The following is a 26,558-nucleotide window of genomic DNA, read 5'->3' as shown; positions in this document are numbered from 1 at the left end:
ATACCATTTTGTTGATTTTGTGTTATTCATTATTACTTTCCAATAACGTTTTACTATTGATAATGAGTGTTAATATTTACTGGCAACAAATACCTGATGCTAAACAGTTTCTATGAAGCTGAGAACGAAATAATAACATATAGAAGTTGAATATCTTTAAGAATGAAATCAAGTAGTATTTGAAATATTAATTTACAATTTTATATTATACATTTTAAAATGTTGCAAATATTCGTACAACATATAAAAATTAAAGGAAAAAGACCATGAACTATCAAATGAAAAAAAATGTTTTTTTTAACAGTAACAGCAGTCTTTAAAAGTCAAATTCAAGGGAAGTTTTTTTGTTTTTGTTTTTGTTTGTTCAAAAAAATCAACAAATCAACTTTCCCTCCTCTACTGCACCCCGTTTCAAGTAAGATTTCGCAAAATCCTTTCTTATTGAACACATAGTACCAGGGATGCAAATAAGGCACAAAATTTTTCTAAATTTTACAAGCCCCCCAAAAATGCTACTAGCCCACATTCCACATCCCAAATGCGACTTTTGTAGTCTTTACTCTTTAAAAGGACGTCCGCATCGATGAGCCACTCGTTTCGGGCGAGTGGTTATTTGCATCCCTATGCCTAGTACCCAGGAAATAGTTGCATGCAGTAGTATGAGAGTCAGTTGAGGAAACTTTTGTGGACCTGGATACCGAAAATTTTGCGAAGCTCGGTATGAAATGAAGCCCATGAAATGAAGCCCATACATTAATTACTACTTAAATATGTAGTAGACATCTATAATATTTTTCTACTGGTAAAACAGAGAAAGTCTGCACTATCATAAAATACCTCCATTGTGATTCGGAAATGGATCTAGATTGTTGCGTTAAAATATCGCACTGGTAACAAATCTCTAATGAAAGTGCCCTTGCCAGTTAAATGTTCTCTGTAATAAAAGAATAGGTCGGATATTATTATTGAGTATGTATGGGATAAATGTATTTTCTGGCTATCAGTTAGCTAAATCATTTAGCACGTGTATGCTGTGGACCCTGACTCTTTACTAGCGCTTTGAGATTTCTCGTTGTTAAAGAAATAAAATATACTACCAACTACAAGAATTTACTAAACTTAGTGTTACTTTACTTACTGTCTAATAAAGTCACGTGATCCAACAAGTACCGAACCCATCGGAGCCCCTAATCCCTTGTTGAGGCAAAAAGTACAAGAGGAACAACATTCCACGATCCTCGACGCAGGAACTCTTTGGAAGATGGAAGCATTAAAAACTCTGGCACCGTCCATGTGAACGGGTAGATTATGCAGTTTGGCTCTTCTTCCTAGCTAAAAACAATCAATAGGACTAGAAATCGTAAAGATTGAGACCTGCAAACCCAGTAATAGTTAATTTTGAATACACAGAACATAACAAAATGGATGAAAAAGAGATGACTTTAATCTTAGTCTTTTCTAGGTGGGATATACTTCATGCATCATTAAAAATGGCATTGAATTCTTATAATGTAAGTAAAAGTCGAAAAGTGGTAATGATTCACTATCACATAAGAGATTTGGAAATAAAACATCGTCCGTTAATTGTAACATTTGGGAGAATTTGGAAACATAGTTAGTTCATTACTTCATAAGGCTAGCCACATGTGAAAACATTTTGAACCAATTTGGAAATAAAGTAAGATTAGTTCACTATTATAAGGGCATTTCAAAACAACACCGACAACGTTTGGGAGATGATTCCTCACACCAAGATAAGGCAAAAAGTATAGATTAACCTGGGTGCAAAAATCAGTCATTTCAGAGTTAAAGGCTGCTGAAAATAGGAAAAAATGAACGTTAAAGGTCCATAGTTTCAAATCTGCAGGACCTACCGTAGTCGGGTCAAGACTGCACTTAAGAACTAATATGCGCACTATCCAAAAACACATATTTCGGAATCCTAAGATACTCATGCAAAAATTTTTATAGAGGGAGTTTGGCTATGGGCATATAATTTGAAGTAGTCACCAACATCCTCTATAAAAATTGTTGCGGAAATATTGCAGTATTTTGAAACTTAGATATTTGGATACGGCACATACTAGTTCCTAAGTGAAGTTTTCACCCGAGTACGATAGGTCCCATACTTTTGGAGCTATGAACCTTTAAAGTTCATTTTTCATGTTTTCAACAGCCTATAACTTTGAAAGGAAGCATTTGTACACCCAGACTGGTGTATATTTTTTGTCTTATCTTGGTGTCAGGAATCACCTCACATACGTTTTCGGTGTTGTTTTGAAACATTCTGTATACCTAGGTAATATGGTCAATGCAATATTTAGAATCAATTTGGAAATTGAATAAGCTCACTATTACATAAGACAATAGCTTATTATAGTTGGAATGAGTTTGAAAATATAGTTAGGTAGTCTATATGTTAGAACATTTGTAATTAACTTGTAAATATAGGGAGTTACTTGATAATAGACTATTCATAAATTAATTTACTATTACATAAGATCACTGATCTTGTATCATCATGTTTGGAGTGAATTTGAAAATGGAATTAGTCTACTATTTACAAAATTTGGAATCAATTTGAAAATTGTCATTATTACATAAGGTCATCCATATATAAGATGCCTATATTAGTCGCACAAGAGTGATCGTTAATTCTAATGGAAGTACATTATTTACAGAAATGTTCCATATAGGACTGAAACCAGAATATCGTCATTGAAAGAAGTGTTCAATATCGGCACCTTTCATCACACAATAGTTGTTCCAGCGGTAATCAATTTCCTGCAAAAAAAATCGTTGAATAAAGCCTGCATCGATGGCGTTAAATGCTTATATCTTGTCCTGCAGATCGTCGAGGTTTCTGGGAAGAGGGAGAACAAGCACATGTTCTCTTAAGTCAAATTTACATGGTCATAGTTTTCCATCAAATGTTATATCAAACTTATCTCTGATAGTCATTTGGTGAAATTAGTTGGCTGCTAAAACTTTTACACGCACTATAAACGATCGAATACTCAAGTATCTTAACGCCACAAGAGACAAATGTGTGACAAATTTTGTTGCTCATTTGTTTACATTTCTTCATTCAATTGTTACGTTTGTTGGTAGGCATGGGGTGCAACGCGGTACTCGCTTCAGGCAGTTATCTAAAGTAAGCTTTTTAAATTGTAAATCTTAAAATAAACGAGTAATTGGAAATATGAACCGTGATGTGAAATGTGAACGCTCACCAACCTATGTCTCTGGTCTTGCCAGCCTAACTTCAGCCACAGTGTTTTCAAAAGCTTCTTTGTGTTTGTATTTATTGTAATATTCTTTAAGTTTACAGTTATACAGAACAGCTGCTACTTGTAGATATCAATAAGCATTTCGATCGCTTCTTGTGACAACGTTTTTTCCACCGCACACTGATTTTCATTTGTTTTCTTTGATGCAATGTTGGGTAGGAATAGAACATATTTGATTTTAGAACAGTTTATCAAATGTTGTAACCAACCTAAAAGTTGCTTAAAACTTGGTAAAATTCCACATTGCTGAAACATTTGATACAATATTTGATTATGTATAAACAGCTTTATGTAGAGAAATGCATGGGAACAAGTCAGGCGAACGAGGCATTCACAGAATCATTCCACCAGCACCAATCTGTGTTGGCACTTCGTAATTTCCGCACTTAATGATGAAAATACGCAGGTGCCCTGTCTTGCTCAAAATTAAATCTGTTGTAATATCTTGATGTAATTGTGACATTCTCAAGCATGTTAGTGATAGCGGGCTCAGAAAACAAAAGGACTGTAAATTTTGTTCACCTCTTAACACACAAAACACAGCTTTGGTGAGTCCTGTACACATTCGATTGTTTAATATGGACCCTGGTCACCTCATATCCAAACATTATTCTATGAACTGTAGCGCTGGTGTGGAAGGTGGCCTTGTCATTAAACACAATTGGGCCTTATACAGAGTCGTTCTTACGCGAGATTAGTGCCATACTAAAGCGTTCGACTATCATGTTTCCTGCAGTACGAGAGTCAGGTCTTTAGTATGACGCTAATCATACGTCAAACGACTCTGCATAAGGCATAATTATGTTCAGAAAATATAATCACCCTTCAAACCTGTTCACCTTCTCCTCACAAAATTTAACTTGATATTTGTCACTAACAGTCAAAGCTTGCAAAAATTGTAATTTGCATGGTTTAAATTTCAGCTCCTGATGCAATACCTTCCATACTATAGGTTTAGGATTGTTAAACTCTAAGGGCCTTATGCAGAGTTGTTTTGAAGCACGATTAGTGCCATACTAAAGAGTTCGACTATCATGTTTCCTGCAGTACGAGTCTGGTCTTTAGTATGATGCTAATCATACGTCAAACGACTCTGCATAAGGCCTAATTATGTTCAGAAAATATAATCAGCCTCAAACCTGTTCACCTTTTCCTCACAAAATTTAACTTGATACTTGTCACTAACAGTCAAAGCTTGTAAAAATTGTAAATTGCATGGTTTAAATTTCAGCTCCTGATGCAATACCTTCCATACTATAGGTTTAGGATTGTTAAACTCTAAGGGCCTTATGCAGAGTTGTTTTGAAGCACGATTAGTGCCATACTAAAGAGTTCGACTATCATGTTTCCTGCAGTACGAGTCTAGTCTTTAGTATGATGCTAATCATACGTCAAACGACTCTGCATAAGGCCTAATTATGTTCAGAAAATATAATCAGCCTCAAACCTGTTCACCTTCTCCTCACAAAATTTAACTTGATACTTGTCACTAACAGTCAAAGCTTGTAAAAATTGTAAATTGCATGGTTTAAATTTCAGCTCCTGATGCAATACCTTCCATACTATAGGTTTAGGATTGTTAAACTCTAAGCTGCCACGTCTAGTTCATTTCTGTGGAAGGTTGTCTGCCACAATTGCTGAACGTAGAAACTTGTAGGCAAGGATGCCGATTCTAAAGGGTCTGGGGTCCCGGGCACCCCAATGCTCATGTGGGTCCCCATGCATTTTTATGAATATGTATTTTTAGTGTTATATGTGGATTGTTATACTATTTTTTTATTAATATACACTATTTGGCATAATTGAAATTTGATTTGTCTTGAAATCCTCATATATATCTCCTTAGAACCTTGTCTGTAACCAAACACACATCCGAATGGGGACCCCCAAACTTACAGAGAAATCGGTGCCCTTGACTGCAGGTCTACCTTTGACCAGCCATCCTGTGTGCTACACAACCAGTATCGATAAAACGATTGCACCCTGCCATAACAGTCTGTCTTTGCAGTGCTGTTTGAGATAACATGTCCTACAGTTGTAGCTCATCAGGATTAATTAAACCCAATAAGCTACGTGATGGCGTTTGAAATTGACAGACTCGAGCGACAATAAACTTGATGATCTATGGTTCCAGTGCCGTACTCACCATTTCTGTTAAGTATTAAACGGCGTAACAAAGAACTTGGCATTTGAAGGCGGCGCTCCAAGTTCAGGACTAGCTCAGGAGAGTAATACTCCCGGAAGTAGGAACGAAAAACACACTTCTGATTGGTTGGCGTTATCTATGTCTTGCCACGTTGCATTCAAATAGCAGAATTCAGACGATTGTTATTGTCGGTCCTCGTGGCCGAGGGGGCTAGCGCTATATGCTAGTACCTAAAATCTCTTTTGGCGTGAGTTCAAACCCGGCCCGAAAAAAGTTTTTTAAACATTTTTTTATATTTTTATAACACTTTTTAAATTAAAATAATACGAAAATAATACTCAAAAATGTGATTTACTTACTTTTGTTCAGATAAGTAGTAGTAGTAGTAGTAGTAGTAGGAACGGGTTAGAAGCAAGGTGACCAGACGTCCCGTTTTAGCCGTGACAGTCCCTTTTCTTCAATCATTGTCCCGTTTTTTTTCTGATTCTCAAACGGGACGCCTAAATGTCCCGTTTTTAAGCAATAACGACCCAGGTGTCCCGTAATTATTATTCAACATATAAATGGTCAATACAAACTCTACACTCTTCCGTACCAACACTCATTGGAAAGGTTCATTTAAGTGGAACTCAAATAAAATATCTCCTGACAGCTGCTGGGTACAAGTATTTTCCCATTTCTTATAACGTACCGTACTCAAATCTTCTAAAACTTGTAAAGTTCCTTCTCTGTTTACTAGGACTAATGTTGCAACTGAACGTGTATTCTCGCACATGAATGCTTTGTGGACAACTGATAAAAACCCAACTGTTTACAGATACTTTGGAAGCTGTGCTGATCAGTAAGATTAATTTTGATCGGTCTAGTACCAATTTCTACAAATTGTTAAGTGGAAACAAACAAAGAACTTTTAAAGAAGATCCATTCATCCCAAAAATGCCAGTGAAAATTACGCTATAGATCATGTATTGAAAGTAATTATATAGTAGAGAATAACAGATATGCAGTAATGAGGTAAGTAGTTTATTAGTAGTTAAAAGTATTGTTGGGTAGTACTTAAGTTAGAAACGCTGTGTTATCACCCTTACTTGTGTATTTTGTAAATTGAAAACACTGCTGAGTCCCAAAATGCAATCTGGATATCAGATATTTACCCCCCCACCCCACCCCGTCGCTAATTCGTATGCGCGCGTCCCGTTTTTGCAACTAAGAATTCTGGTCACCTTGGTTAGAAGCCCCACAGGGCTCGTTTTGTTGTCCTTGTACTTCATGATATAAGACTCGTTTTGTCCCCCTTGTACTAAATGATAGATTTTGTGACCAACTTAAAACAACTGACTAAGATAGCGCGTAAAACAGCTGTCTAGAGTAGCGCGCGAAAAAACGTACATCCGGGAGTATTACTCTCCCGAGCGGGTCGTCCAAGTTCCCTTTAAATGCTGCTAGCAAATGAGAGGCCAGCGGTATTGCCACGTTTACTTTGTGCACATCCACGTCTATCCCCTGCCACGCTCCAAGTTCCCTTTAAATGCTGCTAGGAAATGAGAGGCCAGCGGTATTGCCACGTTTATTTTGTGCACATCCACGTCTATCCCCTGCCACCTGATCGCGCTGTAGTTTGTCTGCTTATCTACAGCCACACCCCTTAGCACTCGGGAACATCGCGTCAGAGCTTGCGTTTTATTCGTTTAGCTGAAATGCCAAGATGTTTGTCACAGGCTTTAATAAACTTTCTTCCCAATTAACGGTTACTGATATATAGACATGTCGTATTATAAAATTTGAAATCGATTTGTAAATAAATTAAGATTTTTTAAAAATGTTATTTTTAGGTTTCACTGTGTGCAAGGAAAGTCGTTACTGATTGATTGTACCTCATCCAGCCATTCAAGTGGCAGAGCCTTCCCACCACAAAGTGTGTGAGTGTCTTCAATACAAATGAGAGATGTTTGAGGGCTGTTCATTTTTGGTTTCCGAATTTTCCTTTCCATTTCATCTAAATCAAAGGTTCCGTCTGGTTTATTCGTCAGAGAACGTGTATGGACGCCAGCGATCTACAAAGAAAGGAAAGATTATACAATGGAAAAATTAATCACTAAAATTTTCAAGACAAATAAATTTAAAGGCAAATTTCGATAAATATATGAATATTTGTTCTTTAGTTTCCATACTAGTCTGGGTGATGAAGCGTTCTATTTTAGTGCAAACAATTCGTTTTTTATAGTCATATATAAAAGACAAAACCAAAATGAAATGTGTGTTTTTTGAATGTCAGTAGATATCGTCCAATAGACAAAGAAAAAATAAGAAAAGAGGGAATCAGAAATTAGATTCATCAATCATTTCTTACTTTATGGTCACATAAATTACAATTAAAGGAGACACATCACATAAATAACAAAACAAAATACACGAATGTTACGAAAATCATGATCAGACAGGCATGACGTTTAGTTTAAGAAAAAGTGGAACGGGCCTCTATCGAAGGAGCGTGTTGTGTGATGAATTGTCTATCATTCAGAGAACTAACCAACTATCGTTGCTATGGTAACGATCGAAACAATACATTTAAAGGTTGCAACAAAGTCAAGGTTAGCAAACAATGTAAAAATGAAATGAAATCTTTAAAATTTACGATGCACGGCGATGATGATAAATGAATGAAATGATGTAATGAAGAAAGGGGAGGAAACGGGGGAACCCCGAGAAAACCCACGCACACGGTATTTGTCCACCACAATGCTCACTTGGCGCGAGCTGGGATCGAAAAAAGACCAGAGGTGAACTCTCTACCACTCAGCCACCGAGGCTCCGCTAGCAAACAATGGAAGGTGCTAGAAATTGCTATGTATAATAATCCATATAATATTAGGAAAGTTAGCATTCTGGACTGGTAATCGGCAGCGAGCCTACAACTCAATATTGCAGGAGTAGTCCTGAATGCTCTGATCAAATTTCTTTCAAAAATATTTTTAATTTTTCATGTTCGTAGTGTAAAATTGACTATAAGTTTTTTAATTATTAACAAATTCATTGGTAATCTTTAATACTAATGAAATAATAATGTTACTGTCTGTCATCAGATTTTCACGTAGGAATGAATGACCCACAGCCACCAAATTTGGTGGACGGATAGATGTTCACCAGATCTAATTGGATACGAAGCCGTTATTCGATTTTCATCTCTGAAAGAAGAGACTCAAGAGGTCAAAAGTTATACACGTTTCTTCTTTGGGTATTTCTCAAAACGCCTTGTCTTATGTAACCCGCAACGCTTATCTGTTATGCGGTCGTACATAACAACATAGGATAAATACGTGGGAAATTGTTTGATTTTGAGTTCAGTGTCCCCGTTCAGCAGCGAGGCTATATGACATATGGACCTACAGCTGAATGTGGTATCACAACCACATAAGTTCCCGTCCGGAATCGAACCCGAGTCTTCAGGAAAATGGAATAATTCTGGAAACATTCTTCTTTCTCTCTCTTTTTATGTATGTCCTGAATTAAGACCGGACAATCAAACTCCTTACTCCTTTTAAATTAAATTAAAGGTAGTAAATTAAAACTCCACAACGATGGTTGTTTACAGCCAGTAAATAATAAGTAAAATCGAATTTCAATATTTTAAATTGCTTTTGGAAATTAAAAATATTTCGAACTACGGAAAATTTGGGACAGAAAATTTTGAAAAATTAATTACCTAATTTTAGCACTAGAACAAATCCAACTATCATAAACAAACAAATCTTTTTTTTAATTAGTAATACTACCATTACCACCGTTATATTTATAAAATATGGTAATAGTGCTACTATTAACGCTAGAGCAAGTACTACTTAATCACTGTGTGTTTTTTCTTGCGAGAAAAACAGCAGCCATGAGTACTTTAAAATTTGAAAATCAATTTAATAAGCATAGACTGTACAATATTATTTTTGTTTAATGAAAAAGTAGTCAAGAATTAAGAGACATGCCAATCGATAGATGTCATTGTGCTAAACACAATGATGTGAGTTATAAAATGATGTGAGTTACCATCATCATGAGTAGTTTTCGAGAAAAATTGATTTAAAAATAATTTCTAAGCCTAAAAACTGCTGCAATACGAGAACCATGCCATTTACTGACCTGAAACCTGTACTAAAACATAGCTTCATTAGGTTCTTCGTTGCGACAGTAGCAGAACAATAATGCACAGTATGGGTATTGAGATAATCTTTACGAAAACGAATTCTTATGGGAGTAAAATGTATGTCATTTCTTCCCAATAATCATTAATTGCTCTTACTTTGCTGGAAAAGGTTATTATGCAAAAGACATGCTTTTAACCACCACATTGTGTCTATTCTCCTAACGGTGACACGCATGCTTCAAACAGTAACACAACAATGAATTAAAGAAAAATTAGAAGCAATCTGTGCGTCACTGCTAGACCTAGTTGCGCATCCTAATTCTAGCGGACCATAACTTTTTAGCGACGCGAACATGCATACATGGATCGATGATAACTGGAAACGTGTGTGACGGGAGTCCAAAAAAGGATATGATCCACATTGCGTGTGCCCCAACCGTCTAATATGGCAGCGGGTCTGCGATGCTATTGGCCGCAATTAGCGTTGCCGACGAGACGAGACGAGTCTGCATTTTTGAGTCGAGATGTGAGACGAGACACGGCTCTCCCAATAGAAACAGATACACTTTTCTACACACGACTGCAGTTTTAAGACACTACTTTTATGAGACGAAAAGCCTCAAGCCTTGTCTCATGGCATACACTATAGCCTCGTTTCTACTGGGTTCTCTCTCCATTCTCACCGTTCGTGTCTCTGCCTCTCTATCATATTGACATTTTGGTATGAGACTTCCAGTTGTTCTTCCAGTAACACTTGGACATTTACCTGCGCTGATCCTCCTTGTTCATAGAGATGAATATGAGATAGGTCTCCAGCTAACATCTCAGCTCCTCGCTTGTCACAGTGCGTCATCACTGAAAGAGAAAACTAAAAGAATATTATCGGCAATATTTCTCATGAATTTTTTTTTTTTCAAATGCTCAATTAAAATTACGCGTTTTTAACTTTTTAAATACTTTAAAGAGGATATATAGGGTCTATATATGTATAGACGTGTATGCATATACAGTGTGTAATGTCGTACCAAAAGGTACATGTAATCATCGTCAACAGTGGTGATTTCAGTGTTACAAATTCCATAAGAGAATTTTCATGACTCCCTTAAAATACATCCAGGTAATTATACCTAATGTTACATAATTAATATTAAAATTTAAAAATTTTACACAAAACGGAATTTTGCTTCACAAAGTATATTTTTTTATAAATTTTTAATGTTGCTCACTATGTGGAAACAAGTATATTGTAAATCGTCTATTACCTACATGCACAGTGTGTACATTCTTAGCAACTAAAACATATGAGATTATATGTGACGTGGACTTTGAGTTTAATGTGGTATCCAAACCACATGAGCTCTCACAGGAACTCAAACCCGGCTCCATCACTCCGAAAGCGCGTACGTAATACTTCGCCACGAGGCAGATCAACTAATTGGGTAACAATTACACATGGAAACAATTAGAGGTATGGTTGAACCATCTTTAAAGAAAAGCGACGTTGACCAATTTTTGAAAGCAAGTTAAGGTCACAATGTGCACTTTGAAGAAAAGCATTGGAGCATAAGGCGAATTGTTGTTGTAAACCCACCATGAAGTTTCTGAAGTAAGTTTCAAAATAAGTTTGAAAAATATTCATTTGACATGGTTTGAGGGGGAAAATTAAGGATTAAATTTTTTAAACGTTACCAATTTTATTTAACAATTACCAATTAAAAAATATCACCTGGAAAACTTATATGATTAAATTAAAAATGGGCAACATTTTAAATTTAATTATTTAATCGATTAAATATAAGCCTGATTAAATACTATGCTACAATATTTTCATTCATATAGATAGTAGCAGAATAAAAACTTCTACGATATGTTAGTCAGCCGCTTTGGAACTAATTGAGATAACATTTCGCAAAAAAAAAAAAAAAAAAAAAAAAAAAAGTCCTTTACAAGTTATTCTTTAACCCGTAAGTACTCGCGCCCTTTTTGTAACACTAGTACACACGCCCTTTTTGTAACACTAGTACTCGCGCGGGTGTCCAGTAGACCCACAAATTGATATTAGTTTTATTACAATAAAAATATATTTAAAAAAATATTTAAGACAATGTAGCATAACTCTAGACATGTTTTTAAAAGTATTTGCTGCAATTAGATTTTTTGAACTCATTTTCAGACATTTTTTAATATTTTTTCATCAGGACTTCTGGCTAGCAACACAAAAGTTACCTGGTTGGAGGTCTGTGAACACCCCGCGCGAGTACTTAAGGGATTGCACAAAAATCGACAGTTCCTAAAATGTCTTTTCTTCTTTCTAATAGTAAGGAATATTTTGATTTGATATTTTTGAGTTTAACATCCCGTTCAGCAGCGAGGTTATATGAGACGTAGACCTAATGATTAACGTGCAATTCGAACCACATGAGCTCCCGAGTCTTCCATGTCAAAGGCGTGTACGCTAACCACTTAGCCACGAAGGAGCTCAGTAAGAAATATAAATTAAAAAGAGAATAATAAGAAACAACTTGTACCTTTTCCATTTTTTTTAGTGTAATATACGAGTTTAGGGGTGCACATATACAGTTTTTAATATAGAATTAAATTTAGTGAATTCAACATAATTTTAGGTTTTAGGATTATTCTGTATAACTGGAATATGGAGTGACCCTAAGTATTGGTGAGTTTTGATGTATTCTAAGAAAGTGAAAACTGTACCTAATGGGCACGAACATGTTTCGGGAAGCTTCAAAAGTATTTCTTTAAATGTCGTAGCATATGCTTGTAGAACTCACTGTCTTTCAAAGAGTAAATAGCATGCGTGGAACTAAAAATATAAGTTGTTCGTTAACTCCCAGTTTCATTATAACTTTTGCAAAACAAGCCTCATTATTCATTACTATGATTATTTGATTAATATTATCCTTTCTATTTATTTGTTTTGCGAATTTGTTATTAAATAAGCCCCTAATCTGATCTCACAATTTTCGAGACAGAATTTTAAAATGTTCATGAGCAAGGAATCAAATCTCTTCTTACACCTTCGTTGTTTAAGAATACAGAGGGTTAGTAACTACTTGCGCTGCTCTTGTCAATTTACTTAATAAAATATGAAACACGATCTACTGTATTTTAATTGAAAAAGACAGTATCCTAATAGTTATACAACCTTTCTTCAAACAAAATGTTACAAGCAACCAGGAAAACTAACATTGATATACAAATATTCAGATCGGGCCTTGGCCCCCACTTTTAATGTCCAACCGCCGCCACTAAATGACGCCATATTCGTGGAGGATAATGCACCGATTCACACAGCTCCAACTGTTGCGGCGTCACTTGAGGAACATGGGGATGAAATTGAAACCTCCCCTGGCCCGCTTAATATCCGGACCTGAACATAATTAAATATCTGTAGTCCGTTTTGCAGACACGAATCCGGTACAGACTTTCTCCTCCATCCTCTCTCACGGAACAGACTGATGCACTGTACGCGGAATGGTGTGATATTCCACTTGCTACCTTAGCGTACGCGCCTTTGGCGTAGGAGGAACGGGTTCGATTCTCGGCGGGAGCTCATGTGGTTCGGATTTCACGTTAATCAGTAGGTCCACGTCTCGTATAGCCTCGCTACTGAATAGGACGTTAAACTCAAAATCAACTCAACTGCACTTGCTAGCATTGACGTTCTCTATGAATACATTCCACGTCGCATCAGAGCTATTGAAAGGGCGGAAGGTTATCCAACGGCATACTAATCTCAAAACCTGCATTTGTTTCAAGTGTTTCCATTAAATTGACAGGTATCTGTGTTTATGTCGTCACGCTTATTACCTCTTATTTTTAAATAATACTTACCCCTCTTTCAAATGATAGACAAAACCTCACTTCCCCTAACTCTAAAATAAACTTGTCACGGTCACTATTAAAACAAAAATTCTCATTCGCCTTGAGGTTCAATAAGAGAGGGCGAAACAAATCAAGGAGTTCATTTCTATTACTATGCTATCTCACATTATATATATTTTGTGGGTTACTGTGGTTGGAAATTAATAGTCTAATAATCAACTTGACTATAGAAATTTTTTTTAAAAAATGGCCCGTATTTTTCAATATCTCTTAAACAATACCTGACTTTGTATTTTCTTCGTAGCAGTCTAAAAGCATGAAAATAAAATAGTTAATGTACCTGAAGCAAGATTTCCCATAGTTCCACTCATCATAAACATTGCTGCTTCTTTTCCTGTTAGAGATGCCGCTTTGGCTTCAAGAGCTATATCCATGGAAATAAAACATTAATATTTATTCAGAATTTCTAATATATATATATATATATATATATATATATATATATATATATATATATATATATATATATATATATATATATATATATATATATATAGTGTGTGTGTTTCAAAACAACACCGACAACGTTTTGGAGATGATTCCTGACACTAAGATAAGGTAAAAAGTATAGAACAACCTGGGTGCAGAAATGCTTCCTTTCGGAGTCATAGGTTGCCAGAAATAATGAAAAAATAAACTTTAAAGGTCCGTTGCTCCAAAGCTATGAGACCTACCGTAGTCGGGTCAAGACCACTTAGGAACTTGTATCCTATCCAAATATCCAAGTTTCAGAATCCTGAGGTACTTCTTCAACAAATTTTATAGAGGTAGTTGGTGAGTACTTCCACTTAAATACCCATAGCCAAACGCCGCGCCGTCTATAAAAATTGTTGCCTGAGTACCTTAAGATTTTGAAACATGGAGTTTTCGATAGCGTACGCATATGTTAGTTCTTATGTGAAGTCTTGACCCGACTACGGTAGATCCCATTGTTTAGAAGCTATGGATTTTGAAAGTTCATTTTTTCATGTTTTCGGTACCCTATAACTCCGAAAGGAAGCATTTGTGCACCCAAGTTGCTCTATACTTTTTGTCTTATCTTGGTCTCAGGAATCACCTCCCAAACGTTGTCGATGTTGTTTTGAAACACCCTGAATATATATATATATATATATATATATATATATATATATATATATATAGACCCCTATCGGTCTATCGCAAATTATAAGACCAACTTATAGGCCTACTACTGGTATATGTGTTATTGTGGAATTGAAACAGAAAACTAACATGGTGTTAGAAAACTTTTGGGAAATCCAGGAAAAGTATGGGATGAAAGTAAAATTTAGAAAGACAAAAGATGATAATAATTGAAACAAAGGCGTTGTTATCAAATATAGAAGTAGGAGAAGATGAAGCGATTGGCTTTTGATACCTGGATAATATTGTAAGTGAAGACCTGAAGTACGAAAGTGATACAAAAGCAAGGACAGAAATGGCAGCGGAAGCCTTTAAAAAGAAGAAAAATATTAGTGAGTCCTGAAGTTTGAATATGAAATAAAAGCTTACAGGGAATTTAAAAAGATTTTAAGAATAAATAATTAAAATTACAATTAATTAAAAAGAAAATAGAAAAATAACTCCCCATATAAATCACTGCAGCAGTGCCTCCCGTGGAAAATCAACGCCCGGGGCGAGTATATAAGACGGCGCCCCCATACATATGAGTGAGGTTGACAGAGCAGCCGCGAAGCGCCACCATGAAAAGGTAAGAAAAATTTTCAAAAATAAACCCTGCTTTTACTTGATTTTGAGCATTTTTATTAGTTTCTTCATTCCATTATATATATATATATATATATATATATATATATATATATATATATATATATATATATATATATTTCTTTTTTCCTCCCGAATTTTGCGTCCCCTTACTTCAGCGCCCGGAGCCGTTGCCCCCTCCCCGTACTGCACTGGAGTAAAGCAAAGTAAATGGCGCAGGTATTTAATGCCGTTAAGGTAGTGACCAATCTGTTCGTTTAATGTAAACACATCTCAAATTTCTTGTCACTTTTTAGTTAACAAATGGTAAATTGATCGCCCCTAATTTTAGTTGGTTGCTAAGTTGCAAATTAAACTTCAAGCAGTGTTTAAGTTAAAGCTAGTTTAACTTACGCAGTGATTGACTTAACTTTAAAACAATGTGAAGCTAGCATGCACAACTATTACTACACGTTTACTAAGTAACACAAATAAGCAATTATCTTAAACAGCTTGTATACATCTGTGTCCCATCGGAACAAATACAGGGAATAATTTATGATATTCAAAATTGATATCTCGTTGCTAATAATTTCGATTACTACAATTGCTTTTCTAATCCATTCCTGATGAATGCTCCTAAGAAGGTTAACGGGAATAAACTAGTTTAAATTATTATCAACTTCAACAAATTTTGAAGTTAGTTTTATTTGTCAAAATATGTGAACATTATAAAACTTGCCATGCAGAAAGCATAATAAATTATATACAAAAAAATAATAACAATAACAAAATTTGGACTACTAACCATTAACTGTTGGATCTTCACTCTCATCGTCGTCTCCAACTTCTGCTTCAAACATAGCTCGTCTCATAGCTGGCGAAGGTTTGGTAACACAATCCGTTCGTAGGTCTACGACCTTTTCCTTAAAAACACACACAAATAAATTATTCTTTATATAGTATAAAGTTGAACTATTTCACTGTAATAATAATAAAAATACACATATACCATGCTTTGAAATACGTATGCCTGTTCTGAATTTACTTATGTAATCACGGCATATTGACAACCTTGTTTTTGAATAGCTCAGAAGACGGAAAATGTATAATCCAAGAACTTTCTCGTAGAAAAATCATTGTAGGTTTTATATTCAATATTCAACAGACACAAAACTAAAATTTATCAAAGATATAGAAAGATGATCTTACAGACAACCACATTGTGCGTGTTGACTGCGGAACGCCAGGGATTCTTCTCTTGAAAAGAATTTATCCTTTCTGTAGAAGAAAATTTCCATTCCTAACAAAGATAACTTTTTCCCTTCTCTATTTTTTTTCGAATGATCATAAAGATAGAAACGAGGAAAAAATATTATTTTCTGTAGTCAAACTAAAAAAAAAAAAAAAAACTTTTATTTGAGTTAAAACAGTTCATAGAGTTCTGAACCTGTTATTACCTGAACCTGAACCTGAAATTACGCTTCTCAGTAGTTTCGAGTCATAATAATTACCCACTTTTTTGTTTCTTGATATATTTATCTATTCATGTGGAAAGGGTATTCTTTTTGAAGGAAAAACCTAAAGTTCCGAAGGGAGAAAGGTAATCAAATGTTTAGATATGTTATTCCTGGAAAACGGTGCTTATATGTCGTGTCAATGTCACAATATTCACGCTAACGAATGGTGAACAACTTTCATCTAGAAGCATCTACTTGTTTGTGATATAAATATGATGATAATAATTGTAGGTATAGTAATAATTGATATTAGAGAATATTAAGACGATATTACACTTTGCTTTTGAAAATTAGGAGATAAACTACTCTGTTACGACAATTAGATAATTAACAAATTATTTTCGTTTGACTCGAGTACTAACGTGATAATTGTGAGATTGATTCTATACGTCCAGATGAGACGGTTTAGTTGTATTTCAAATTCACATTATAATGTGTGCAGTCAACCAAACAACAGTGTTATTTTTATGAGGCCAATAGTACTTAAAATCCGGATACAAGATAAAATCTGTGACATTAAAATTAAGATATGGTACTCGACAGAATTTTACAGAGTAAAGTGAAAAAAATATAACCATATTCCTTGTACTGCGGAGCATTTTAGAAACGATGAACAAGATTATCAATTTGTTGCAATAGATGCATAATAACAACAAATTATTATTACTATTATCTCATATTGCTATTGCTGTTATATGTCGATTATCTCAAACTAAAACACAAATTTTGCGTTGCGTTGACGCAAATCGTTATGAAATGAAGCCCCTGCAAGATGACCAATTGCCAAGAAGTCAGGTAGCAGATGGGCAGAACAGAAATGCATTCGGTATACTATATCATTAAATAATTTTAAATTATTTGAAGTTCATGTGGACATTTTTCTTCCTTTCAATCCAGCCATTACTGTGGTTCCTCCATCATTATCAATCTGAAATAAGAAAACTTCGAAGGCCAAGGTCATGCCTTCAACCAAGAAGATAACGGTATTGTTTTTTTTGGATGGGGCTTCCCGAGGTGTAGAATTGGTTGAATACCTTGAAAGGTCTTATTCCGTCACTACTCTGAACTCCTGGCATATCTCAGAGACAATATTGAAAAGAGTCCAGAAATAATAATCAGAGAAGTCTTTTCGGTCATGACAACGCTCCTGCTCACACTTCAACGGTTGTCAGGGCAACAATGCAGGCTATGATATACATTAGAAAATACTATCATTCACTTATCTACAAACTAATTTCTGGGTTATGCTCAAAGCCTTTGACTTATTCCTTAGAAGTTGCTCAAAATTTTACGCTATTTTGCACCAGTGGCGTATTTAGGAATTTGTTTCGGGGGGAAGGGCTATGCACAACACATAAACACATATTTTTCCTTTTATACAAATTTTAATAAAGTTGTACATATAACAAATTTATTTCGGGGGGAAGGGGCTTGAGCCCGATAGCCACCCTCTAAATACGCCACTGTTTTTGCACCATAATTAATTATCAACTATCATAAGTAATTTTTTCGTGTATGAAGGAAAATATAAATCTCCTTACCATTTTTTTAGAATTCATAATGAAGTGCTGACAACTTTCTTCTTTTCCTCTACTCTTTTTATTTACGAACCCTGAAACCAAAAATATTAAAAAATAATAATAATAATAATAATAATAATATATGTTTTGTTAACGCTTTAAAGAAAACATGTTTGTACGTTATGCAGTACACTTAAGTACCTAAAAGTTAGAGACAGCACCAGGGGTTGCACTATTATGTAGTCACATTCACATAGCTTCACAATTAATACGAAAAACAATAATTAATAAAAATAATTATGGACATTTATTCCTCTACAAATGAGGAACGACCCAACAACGTTTTAGTTATTTTAATATGAAGTCTGTATCCCTAATTGATGTGTATAAGAGATTGGCAACATAGCGTAAGTCACAATGCTTCATGTTCCGTCTGTTCACGTATTTTGGGTTGTTTTTTTATTCGCGGTTAGCCTACCTCAAACAACAGTCCTTAGAACGCCTGCCCGTTCATGCAATGTAGTCACTTTTAACGTGCCTGAGAAAAATTATTTTCAATTACCTTCTTGAGGCTGGCGGGAAAAAGGAGGAGGAGGACGGGAGGATGGAGACTCTTTGCTCTGAGCTGAGCTTGCGTGCTTCATACGGTGGAAATTGGAGGAAAGACTCTTGTCGCGGGAAAACACATACTCATAATCTTTCAAGGGCGAGATAACTCCTCAGTACATTTACAGAGCATTCTTAGGAATAAATAAAATACTTTCTTAATACGTTTTGCAATTTAGGAACTTAATAGCACATGCAGCATGATGAGTTACTTCCTATTTCGCAGAATGTCTTATCAGCGTGCAACATTGTTAAGTTTACCCATTCCTGTTTCGCAGAATTGCATGAGAAGTTTTAGCAGCACTTCAATACTAGAAATATTTGACGAAAGAAACTAAACACTAACATAATACGCATACACCTAAACCAAATAAATTATTTGCATTGAACAATAATAGCATGAACCTTAATAAATTTGGTATACAGGTGCGACTCCCAATATCACCTTGTGTTCATTGGATTGTAATTTCAACTATCGAAATGAATGCCATGAGATACTGCATTAAAGTACGGATTAAGGCCAACCTCACCACATCTATCTATCTATCTATCTATCTATCTATCTATCTATCTATCTATCTATCTATCTATCTATCTATCTATCTATCTATCTATCTATCTGTCTGTCTATCTATCTATCTATCTATCTATCTCTCTCTATATATAGGGATGATTTATGTCTAGTTTATGTTAAACTTGAAACGCTAAACCTCGACATTGTTCGTGCTTTTTTTCGCTGTTGTTATCAAATTTGTTTCTCATTGCCCTCAAATATTAATTTAAAAAAAAATATAATTAGTACGACGTAAGGGTCAAATAACAATCTAATAAAAAAAAAAGTAAACTTTCAAATATTGTTGTGTTTATGGGTGGAAGTTTTCATTCAGTTCATCAACATAGGTGTTCTCCAAGTAGTCTTCGGAAACCTGTGCCTTCGGGATGTCGGGTGCATCGTCTGGTATATACGGAAATGCCTCAGAAATGTCTTCAAGAGTAACGAATGAAAGTGCATCTGCTCTCCCAACCTATTTCCTCATATCATTATCAGATTTATAAAGTGGAGCCAACATAATATCTTAAACCTTTCTCTATGTGGATTGGATAAAATGAAACAAACAAATCCGTAAAGTCGCTTGCTGGAATGTTTTTCTTGTAGCGTTTATTGCCGCTTGTTCAAAGTCAGTCATAATTTCTTGCACACGAAGCTGGATTCAACAATCTTCAGCTTTTTTCTTGATTCGCTGAAACATGGGTGTGTACAATGACTGAATTTTGCTTCGCAATAAGCAGAAGAGGAGTGGAAAATATTTCCGAACTTTCTGCGCAATGTATATAACTATGAAAATAAACATGGACAAATTTTAAATGTTCTATCCACCAGTATCTTTTCGTTCCTTTCACTTTACAGAAATTCCCTTTCACTTTAAAATGTCCTGATATACCAACCATCTTGACTTTCTCAATAATTTATGAAATAATGTGTTTGTTACTCAGAATTTGTTTATGTGATTACAATATTACAATGGAATAAATTTCTCAACATGTTTTACAAATATCGGCGTACTTCTGGAGAACTACACTGAGAAAAATAAGTGGTAACCTAGTGGGGGTTAATGGACAATTTAGCTGCTAGAACCAGTTAATAATTTGTAACAACCCTTCTGAGACAAAAAAGGTTAATTTTACGAGGTCGCCGGTAATCAATCAAGAAAGGTTACTAGAAAATGTGTAGAAACAATCCAGTGTTTGGTTGCTATTAACCTATAAAATAGTTTAGCAGAAGGTAACCAATTCAAGAAGGTTAATTTAATTTAAAACACTGTGTTGTTATCAACCGATTTTCACACAAGGCAAATTTAACCCTCCGAAACTTGTTTACTGGTAACACTGCATTACTAGAAGTACAAACAGCAAGGTCGCCATTTGCAATTTTAAGAACGAAAAGTTTTAAGAATTATGAATACATCCGAAGGAATAGGAAAACAGTTATTAAAATATGGATCCTACATAAATTAATAGAGAAATGTGAAAGAAAGTTTATTTACGGAGGTTTATGCATATTCTGAGATTTAAATGAATAAAATGTTATGTGACATGTTTCTAGTACAAATATCCACACTAGATGGTAGCACTACTAGTTGTGTAATTGTCGTCAAATAATTCACACACTTGTAACAATAATTTTGTAATGTGTTCAGGAAACATAATGCGTTTTACGTTGCTTTACGGTACAAATATCAAAATCCTTTTACGTCTTTCCTTATACGGAAGAGTATCACCCAAACAAATTCTCACTGTTAGTTGTTAAATACTTGTGATATTGGTGGCTTATAAGGATAGGGCGTTATCCCGAAGAAAGGGCGTAACCCTTTGATCGGCTTAACCTTAAAAAAAATAGGGCGTTACCCTTTAAACGGGATGACAAAAAAAAGTACATACTAGAAATTAAAATAAATTTAGGTAGTTATTATCTATTTTCGTATTGTATTTTTTGATGTGCTCGTGGCTGAGTGAATATCTGTTACTGTTATTTATTAAATAAGTTATACTAATCAAAATACACGGTTAGAAAATTGTCGCACCCTGTTTCGTTAACCGAGCAGTCGGTTATTCCAACATACTAACAAGGTTACCGGTTACAGGCTATGATTGATAGTGGTAACTACGTGATCGGTTAGCGTACCCTTGTGAGTTATTACACTGTAACCTAGCAATGTTAACCTGTAACGCAAGGTTACGATCACCTTCTCTCGTTAACCTTTTTGGCTTGGCTGCTGGGACACACGACTCTGTTGTCTATATATTGACAAACTAACTTGGTTACTGTCCACCTTTTTCTTGCTTACTAGTAACCTTTCTTTTTTTTTTTGCGTGTACAGGCTTTCCACAAACTTATGTTTTTAAAAAATTATCATTCTGCGAAACAGGAACACACGCAGTGGTTTCTTTTCTGTTCCTCGAAACATGGCAACGCTGAGCGTAAAAAAAACTAGTTTGAAGCCCTTTCTGCGAAACAAGCACACACGGCATGATGTATATCAGGGCCGGCGCTAGCCGTTTTGCCGCCCTGGGCGATATTTCACATGCCGCCCCTTTAATCCGCAAAACTTATTTTGACAGAATACGTTCAAGTGTGACGAAAAATAAGATGCCCCATTTAAAAACATGTATGAAATGGAAAAGCAAACAAAAAAATTGAACTACCTCTCTCGAATGCTTATGTAATATTTAAATGACTCTACATGACAAAATATTCTGTATATCTGTGGTATACAGCAGCTCATACGGGAAATAATATTTAAAAAAATGCTTTAGTCACGACTAAGAATTTTAATTTTTAAGCTTATTTTATATCAAAGGGTTTTCAATAGAGTATGGAGTATGAAGATAATACAGTGAATCAGATATAAAGACAAAACTAAATAATTAGCCTAAGCCATATAATGTTCTAAAACACAATAGAAATACACAAATTTAACATATTTAATTTAAAGAAACTTGTCTTGCTTTGATATCAGCAAATTCCTTTATCGCATTCTCGTAGCCCAATGTTTCAACCAATTCATGTTCTATTGGTGTCATCGCTAGACCACTCAAGCGTGTTTCAGACATGGAAGAACGTAGATAGTTTTTAAGAAGTTTAAGTTTCGAAAAACTTATTTCTCCACTTGGCACTGTTATCGGTAAGGTTAACAAAATCCTTTCATATGGCTTAAAATGTTTTCATGGGTTTTATTATAGAGAACCCGGATTCAATTTTCAACGCCAGCTCATGTGGTTTCTTCTTCACGCTTTAGGTCACGTCTTAGGCCAGTTTTAGACGAAAGCATTTATCGTAGCATTTCTCGTAGCAGATGTGCTGCCAAAAATCTCGTATAATATTCTATGGCATCAAAAGTATATTGTGCTTTTACACGGTAGCATTTTGATAAGCATTTTGTCGTGACGTAGCAAACAAATCACTGGAGAAGAGCGCAATTATGGCTCCAAAACTAAAAACAGATATTTCAGTCACTATTTCTTCTAAAGCCATTTTTCGCATATGGTTATTATGATACAAAGGACTTTTAACGGTGCAGTTGTACTATACAGATCCATAGATTTTAAAATTTACAGAAGAAATTTCTAATGTTTTAATAGTGTAGTGTATAAGTAATGGAAATATGGTGTGCACTTACATCTCAGATGCGTATTTATGTGGAAATATAGAAATTAAAGTCGAACCTGAAATGCACGTAATTTTCAATAAGCTGCCATAAAATTTTGGCAAGTCTGTAATTTCCCCATTTTGTATCGAAAACAGAACCCAACCATCCCCATCGGGGCTTCTAACCCATTCCCACTACTGCTACTACTACTGCTATCACTACTACTCCTATTCCAACTACTACTACTACCCGTTCCCACTCCTACTCATATTCCTACTACTACTACTACTACTACTCTTACTATTACTACACCTACTGCTACTGTTACCATTACTAAGTACTCCTACTACTACTTACTCCTCCTCCTCCTCCTCCTCCTACTACTACTACTCTACTTACTTCTACTACTATTACTCTTACTACTACTACTACTTACTACTACTACTATTAATACTACTACTACTACTACTACTTTCTCCTCCTACTACTACTGTTACTACTACTGTTACTTATACTATGGATCCGTATAGTAAAACTACACGTTACCACCTGTTAAAGTGAACCTGTACCGGAGAATGCAAGAGCACACCAATAAATGAAACGAGAAAGTTTTTTAAATGAATTTCTTTGTGTATCCGTATAGTGAAACTGCACGCTTTTAACTTTGTATAAACAAGGATGTTCCTCATATTTTTTAATCAACATAATAATAATATCCCTACTCCACTCATTTTTCTTTACTACAATTCAATTTCCCACACATCGCTTCCTTTTAACACACCACGGCGCTGCAATCGGAGCAGAAATGCTGGGGAAAATGCTACGAAATAGAGCAGGTTCTATCGACAAGAAATGCCATAGGATATGCCATGGCATGGGCAATGCTATAGCATTTGCTACTTTACACGGTAGGATATCGATGATACGATTTTTGCTACGAGAAATGCTACGATAAATGCTTCCGTCTAAAACTAGCCTTACAGGGTGGCGCACGAAATGATCCACCATTTTTTATCGTTTTAGCGTAACAAGAAATCGCAATGTACACTTGTACAGCTGTAGCAGTACAATTTGGAGAAACAGTTGAAGAAGAAATTGACACCTAACTCACCCTGCCGCCGCAAGAGGGCTAGTTTTCAAGATGGCTGACAAGAGCAGACTGGCCACAGAGCAGCGCTCAACAATCGTGCTTTTGTTCCATGAATCAAACAGTGTTATTGTTGTTTAAAGACGGTTTCGAGAGAGGTTTAATACCCGATGGGCTCCCTCCAACAAAACCATCCACAGACTGTATGAAAACTTTCAAAGGGAAGGAACAATATTGGAGCCGAAGCGTCCTCGACAGAATCCTGTGTGTTCGCCTCAGAATATTGAAGCTGTTCGAGTTGCAAAGCAGAAGAGTCCCGGGAAGTCGACAAGAAAGGCAGCGGTGCTACTTGGCATATCAAGACGTTCGGTGCAACGAATTCTGAAGAGTGACCTCCATTTTTATCCATATAAGATGACCTTTGTGCAACGACTCACAAATGATCACAAGCAGCAGAGATTAGTGTTCGCACAATGGGCAGAGGGTAAGCAACGAATGCTTCACAACGTTTGGTTTTCTGACGAGGCGCATTTCCATTTGGGCGGAGTGGTCAACAAACAAAATGTGCGTTTTGGGGCCAATGAAAATCCACGGTTGATTCATGAAAAACAACACCACGCTCCCAGGATTACAGTGTGGGTTGCAATTTCTAGACATGGACTGATTGGGCCATTCTTCTCCAGTAAACAGTGAGCGGTACTTGACTATGCTCAGGAATAACTTTGTCCCGCAGTTGCTTGCTACTGCTTTGGCCGTCAACACGCAGTAGTTCATGCAAGATGGAGCCAAACCACACACTGCGAATGTTGTCTTGGATTTCTTATACGAAATTTTTCACATGCGCGTTATTTCTGATCGGTTTCCAAACCGGTTTCATGCTGAACAATCTTGGCCACCTCATAGTCCTGATCTTAACCCTTGTGATTACTTTCTGTGGGGGTATTTGAAGGAGAAGATTTTTCCGAAACATCCCACCAATTTGGTAGAGCTCAGACAACTTCTTGTTCAGGCTTGCAATGAAATTGATGGAAACATGTGTCGCCGAGTAGTGAATAACCTCAATGTTCGATTAAATGCAGTTCAGATCAACAATGGTGGCCACATTGATCATGTTTTGAATTAGAACATTTCTCCACTGTACACTCTTTCTTGTGACGTGCATTTCTTTTTGTTCTGATTGTGAATAAAGATTTTTATTTAAAAAGAAAATGGTGGATCATTTCCTGCACCAGCCTTAAAGAGACGGTGAAACTCGAAAAAACAAAAACAATAGTGGCAGTAGATATACGTACGGTATTGTACGTTGTCATTCCTCTTACCGTACTCATACGCAATTATATGTTAAATTTTTTACACGTCCAGTGTTCAGCTTCCTGAAACTCGAACCCAGAATCACACACATTACAGAAAACAATATGTAGCTACATGGAGCCTATAGTTTACATCCGAAGTTTTACATTGAACTAAAACATGGACTCTGACGAAAATTTGATTTACAGAAAAATTAATACAGATGCAAGTGTCAAACTCAGTAGGTCCCGTCTCATATAGCGTCGCTGTTGAAAGGAATGTTAAACTCAAAAGCAACTCATCAACTTGAATCTCTGGACGAATAAATGTCGCTGTTCATCTGTACTAAATTAAGTAAAACTCACCTTTAATATTCCTGCGATTTCCATATCGTTAACTAGAATTGAGTAGAAGTTTCAAGACTTGCAGAAATAAGTGTATTTCAATCTTCTGAGATTAATAACCATATAAGTAAATAAATAAGCTATTTCGCTATTGAAAACATGCCACCACTTGCTTCTTTTGAATGATACTTGTGATATTTTACAGTTTTATCTTATCTTTGTCTCCATTTCCTTTTCAAGGTTATCTGTTGTATCACCAACAATCCATTTAGCAGCGGAACTTTGCATCAACAAATACTCGTGATCATCCACTCATATTATTCATCGACGTAACCTTTTAGTTTACATTAGAAACACGTGTTTTTCAATCATAAATTTAGTTTTATCTTATGACGTAAGAAAAAATAATAAGCGAGACATGAAGTAGAATGTATGAATCATATTACACAGTGGCACTGGCGTCTGTGGCATGTAAAATTTGGAAGGGGGGCATCAAAGAAAGTGATTTACATGGTACTACCTAGCCCAACCTGTTTACTAACTTCGATTCTATTTGTTACTTTTCTGCTTACCTTCACGAACCCCCTAAGGTATATCAGGAACTCGATTACAATCGTAGGGGCCGCGGTGTCTCAGTGGTAGAGCGTTTACCTCTGATGCTTGGGGTCCCGGGTTCGATCCCAGCCCCCCAAGTGAACTTTGTGGTGGACAAACACCGTGTGCGTGGGTTCCCTCGGGGTTCTCCCGTTTCCTCCCACTTTCTTCATTGATTACTCATCATTACAGTCTTCTTTAGCCTAACCGGCATAGCCGTGGGACGTAAAACTCGAAGATTTCATTTCCTTTTTTCGATTACAATCAT

General features: G+C 35.7%; 1 protein-coding gene across 1 annotated transcript in view; it reads right to left on the bottom strand.

Moving 5' to 3' along the window:
* The window catches only part of LOC145665029 (uncharacterized), an 89,037-nt gene extending 62,877 nt beyond the window's left edge, over positions 1 to 26,160 (bottom strand). The window contains exons 1-7 of the mRNA XM_081732243.1: positions 25,718 to 26,160; positions 18,243 to 18,313; positions 15,990 to 16,107; positions 13,755 to 13,838; positions 10,338 to 10,426; positions 7,311 to 7,490; positions 1,139 to 1,332 (exon numbers count right to left, since the gene is read on the bottom strand). Coding sequence (XP_081588369.1) covers positions 1,139 to 1,332; positions 7,311 to 7,490; positions 10,338 to 10,426; positions 13,755 to 13,838; positions 15,990 to 16,107; positions 18,243 to 18,260 — 683 coding nt within the window. The 5' untranslated portion in view covers positions 18,261 to 18,313; positions 25,718 to 26,160. The remainder of the gene's footprint in view (positions 1 to 1,138; positions 1,333 to 7,310; positions 7,491 to 10,337; positions 10,427 to 13,754; positions 13,839 to 15,989; positions 16,108 to 18,242; positions 18,314 to 25,717) is intronic.
* Positions 26,161 to 26,558: the final 398 nt, after the last annotated feature.

This window comes from Thermobia domestica, chromosome 11 (genome assembly GCF_964235325.1).
Source record: "Thermobia domestica chromosome 11, izTheDome1.hap1.1, whole genome shotgun sequence".
NCBI classification, from domain to species: domain Eukaryota; kingdom Metazoa; phylum Arthropoda; class Insecta; order Zygentoma; family Lepismatidae; genus Thermobia; species Thermobia domestica.
The sequence above is the reverse complement of the archived record's forward strand: the minus strand, read 5'-3'. Positions and strand labels throughout refer to the sequence as shown.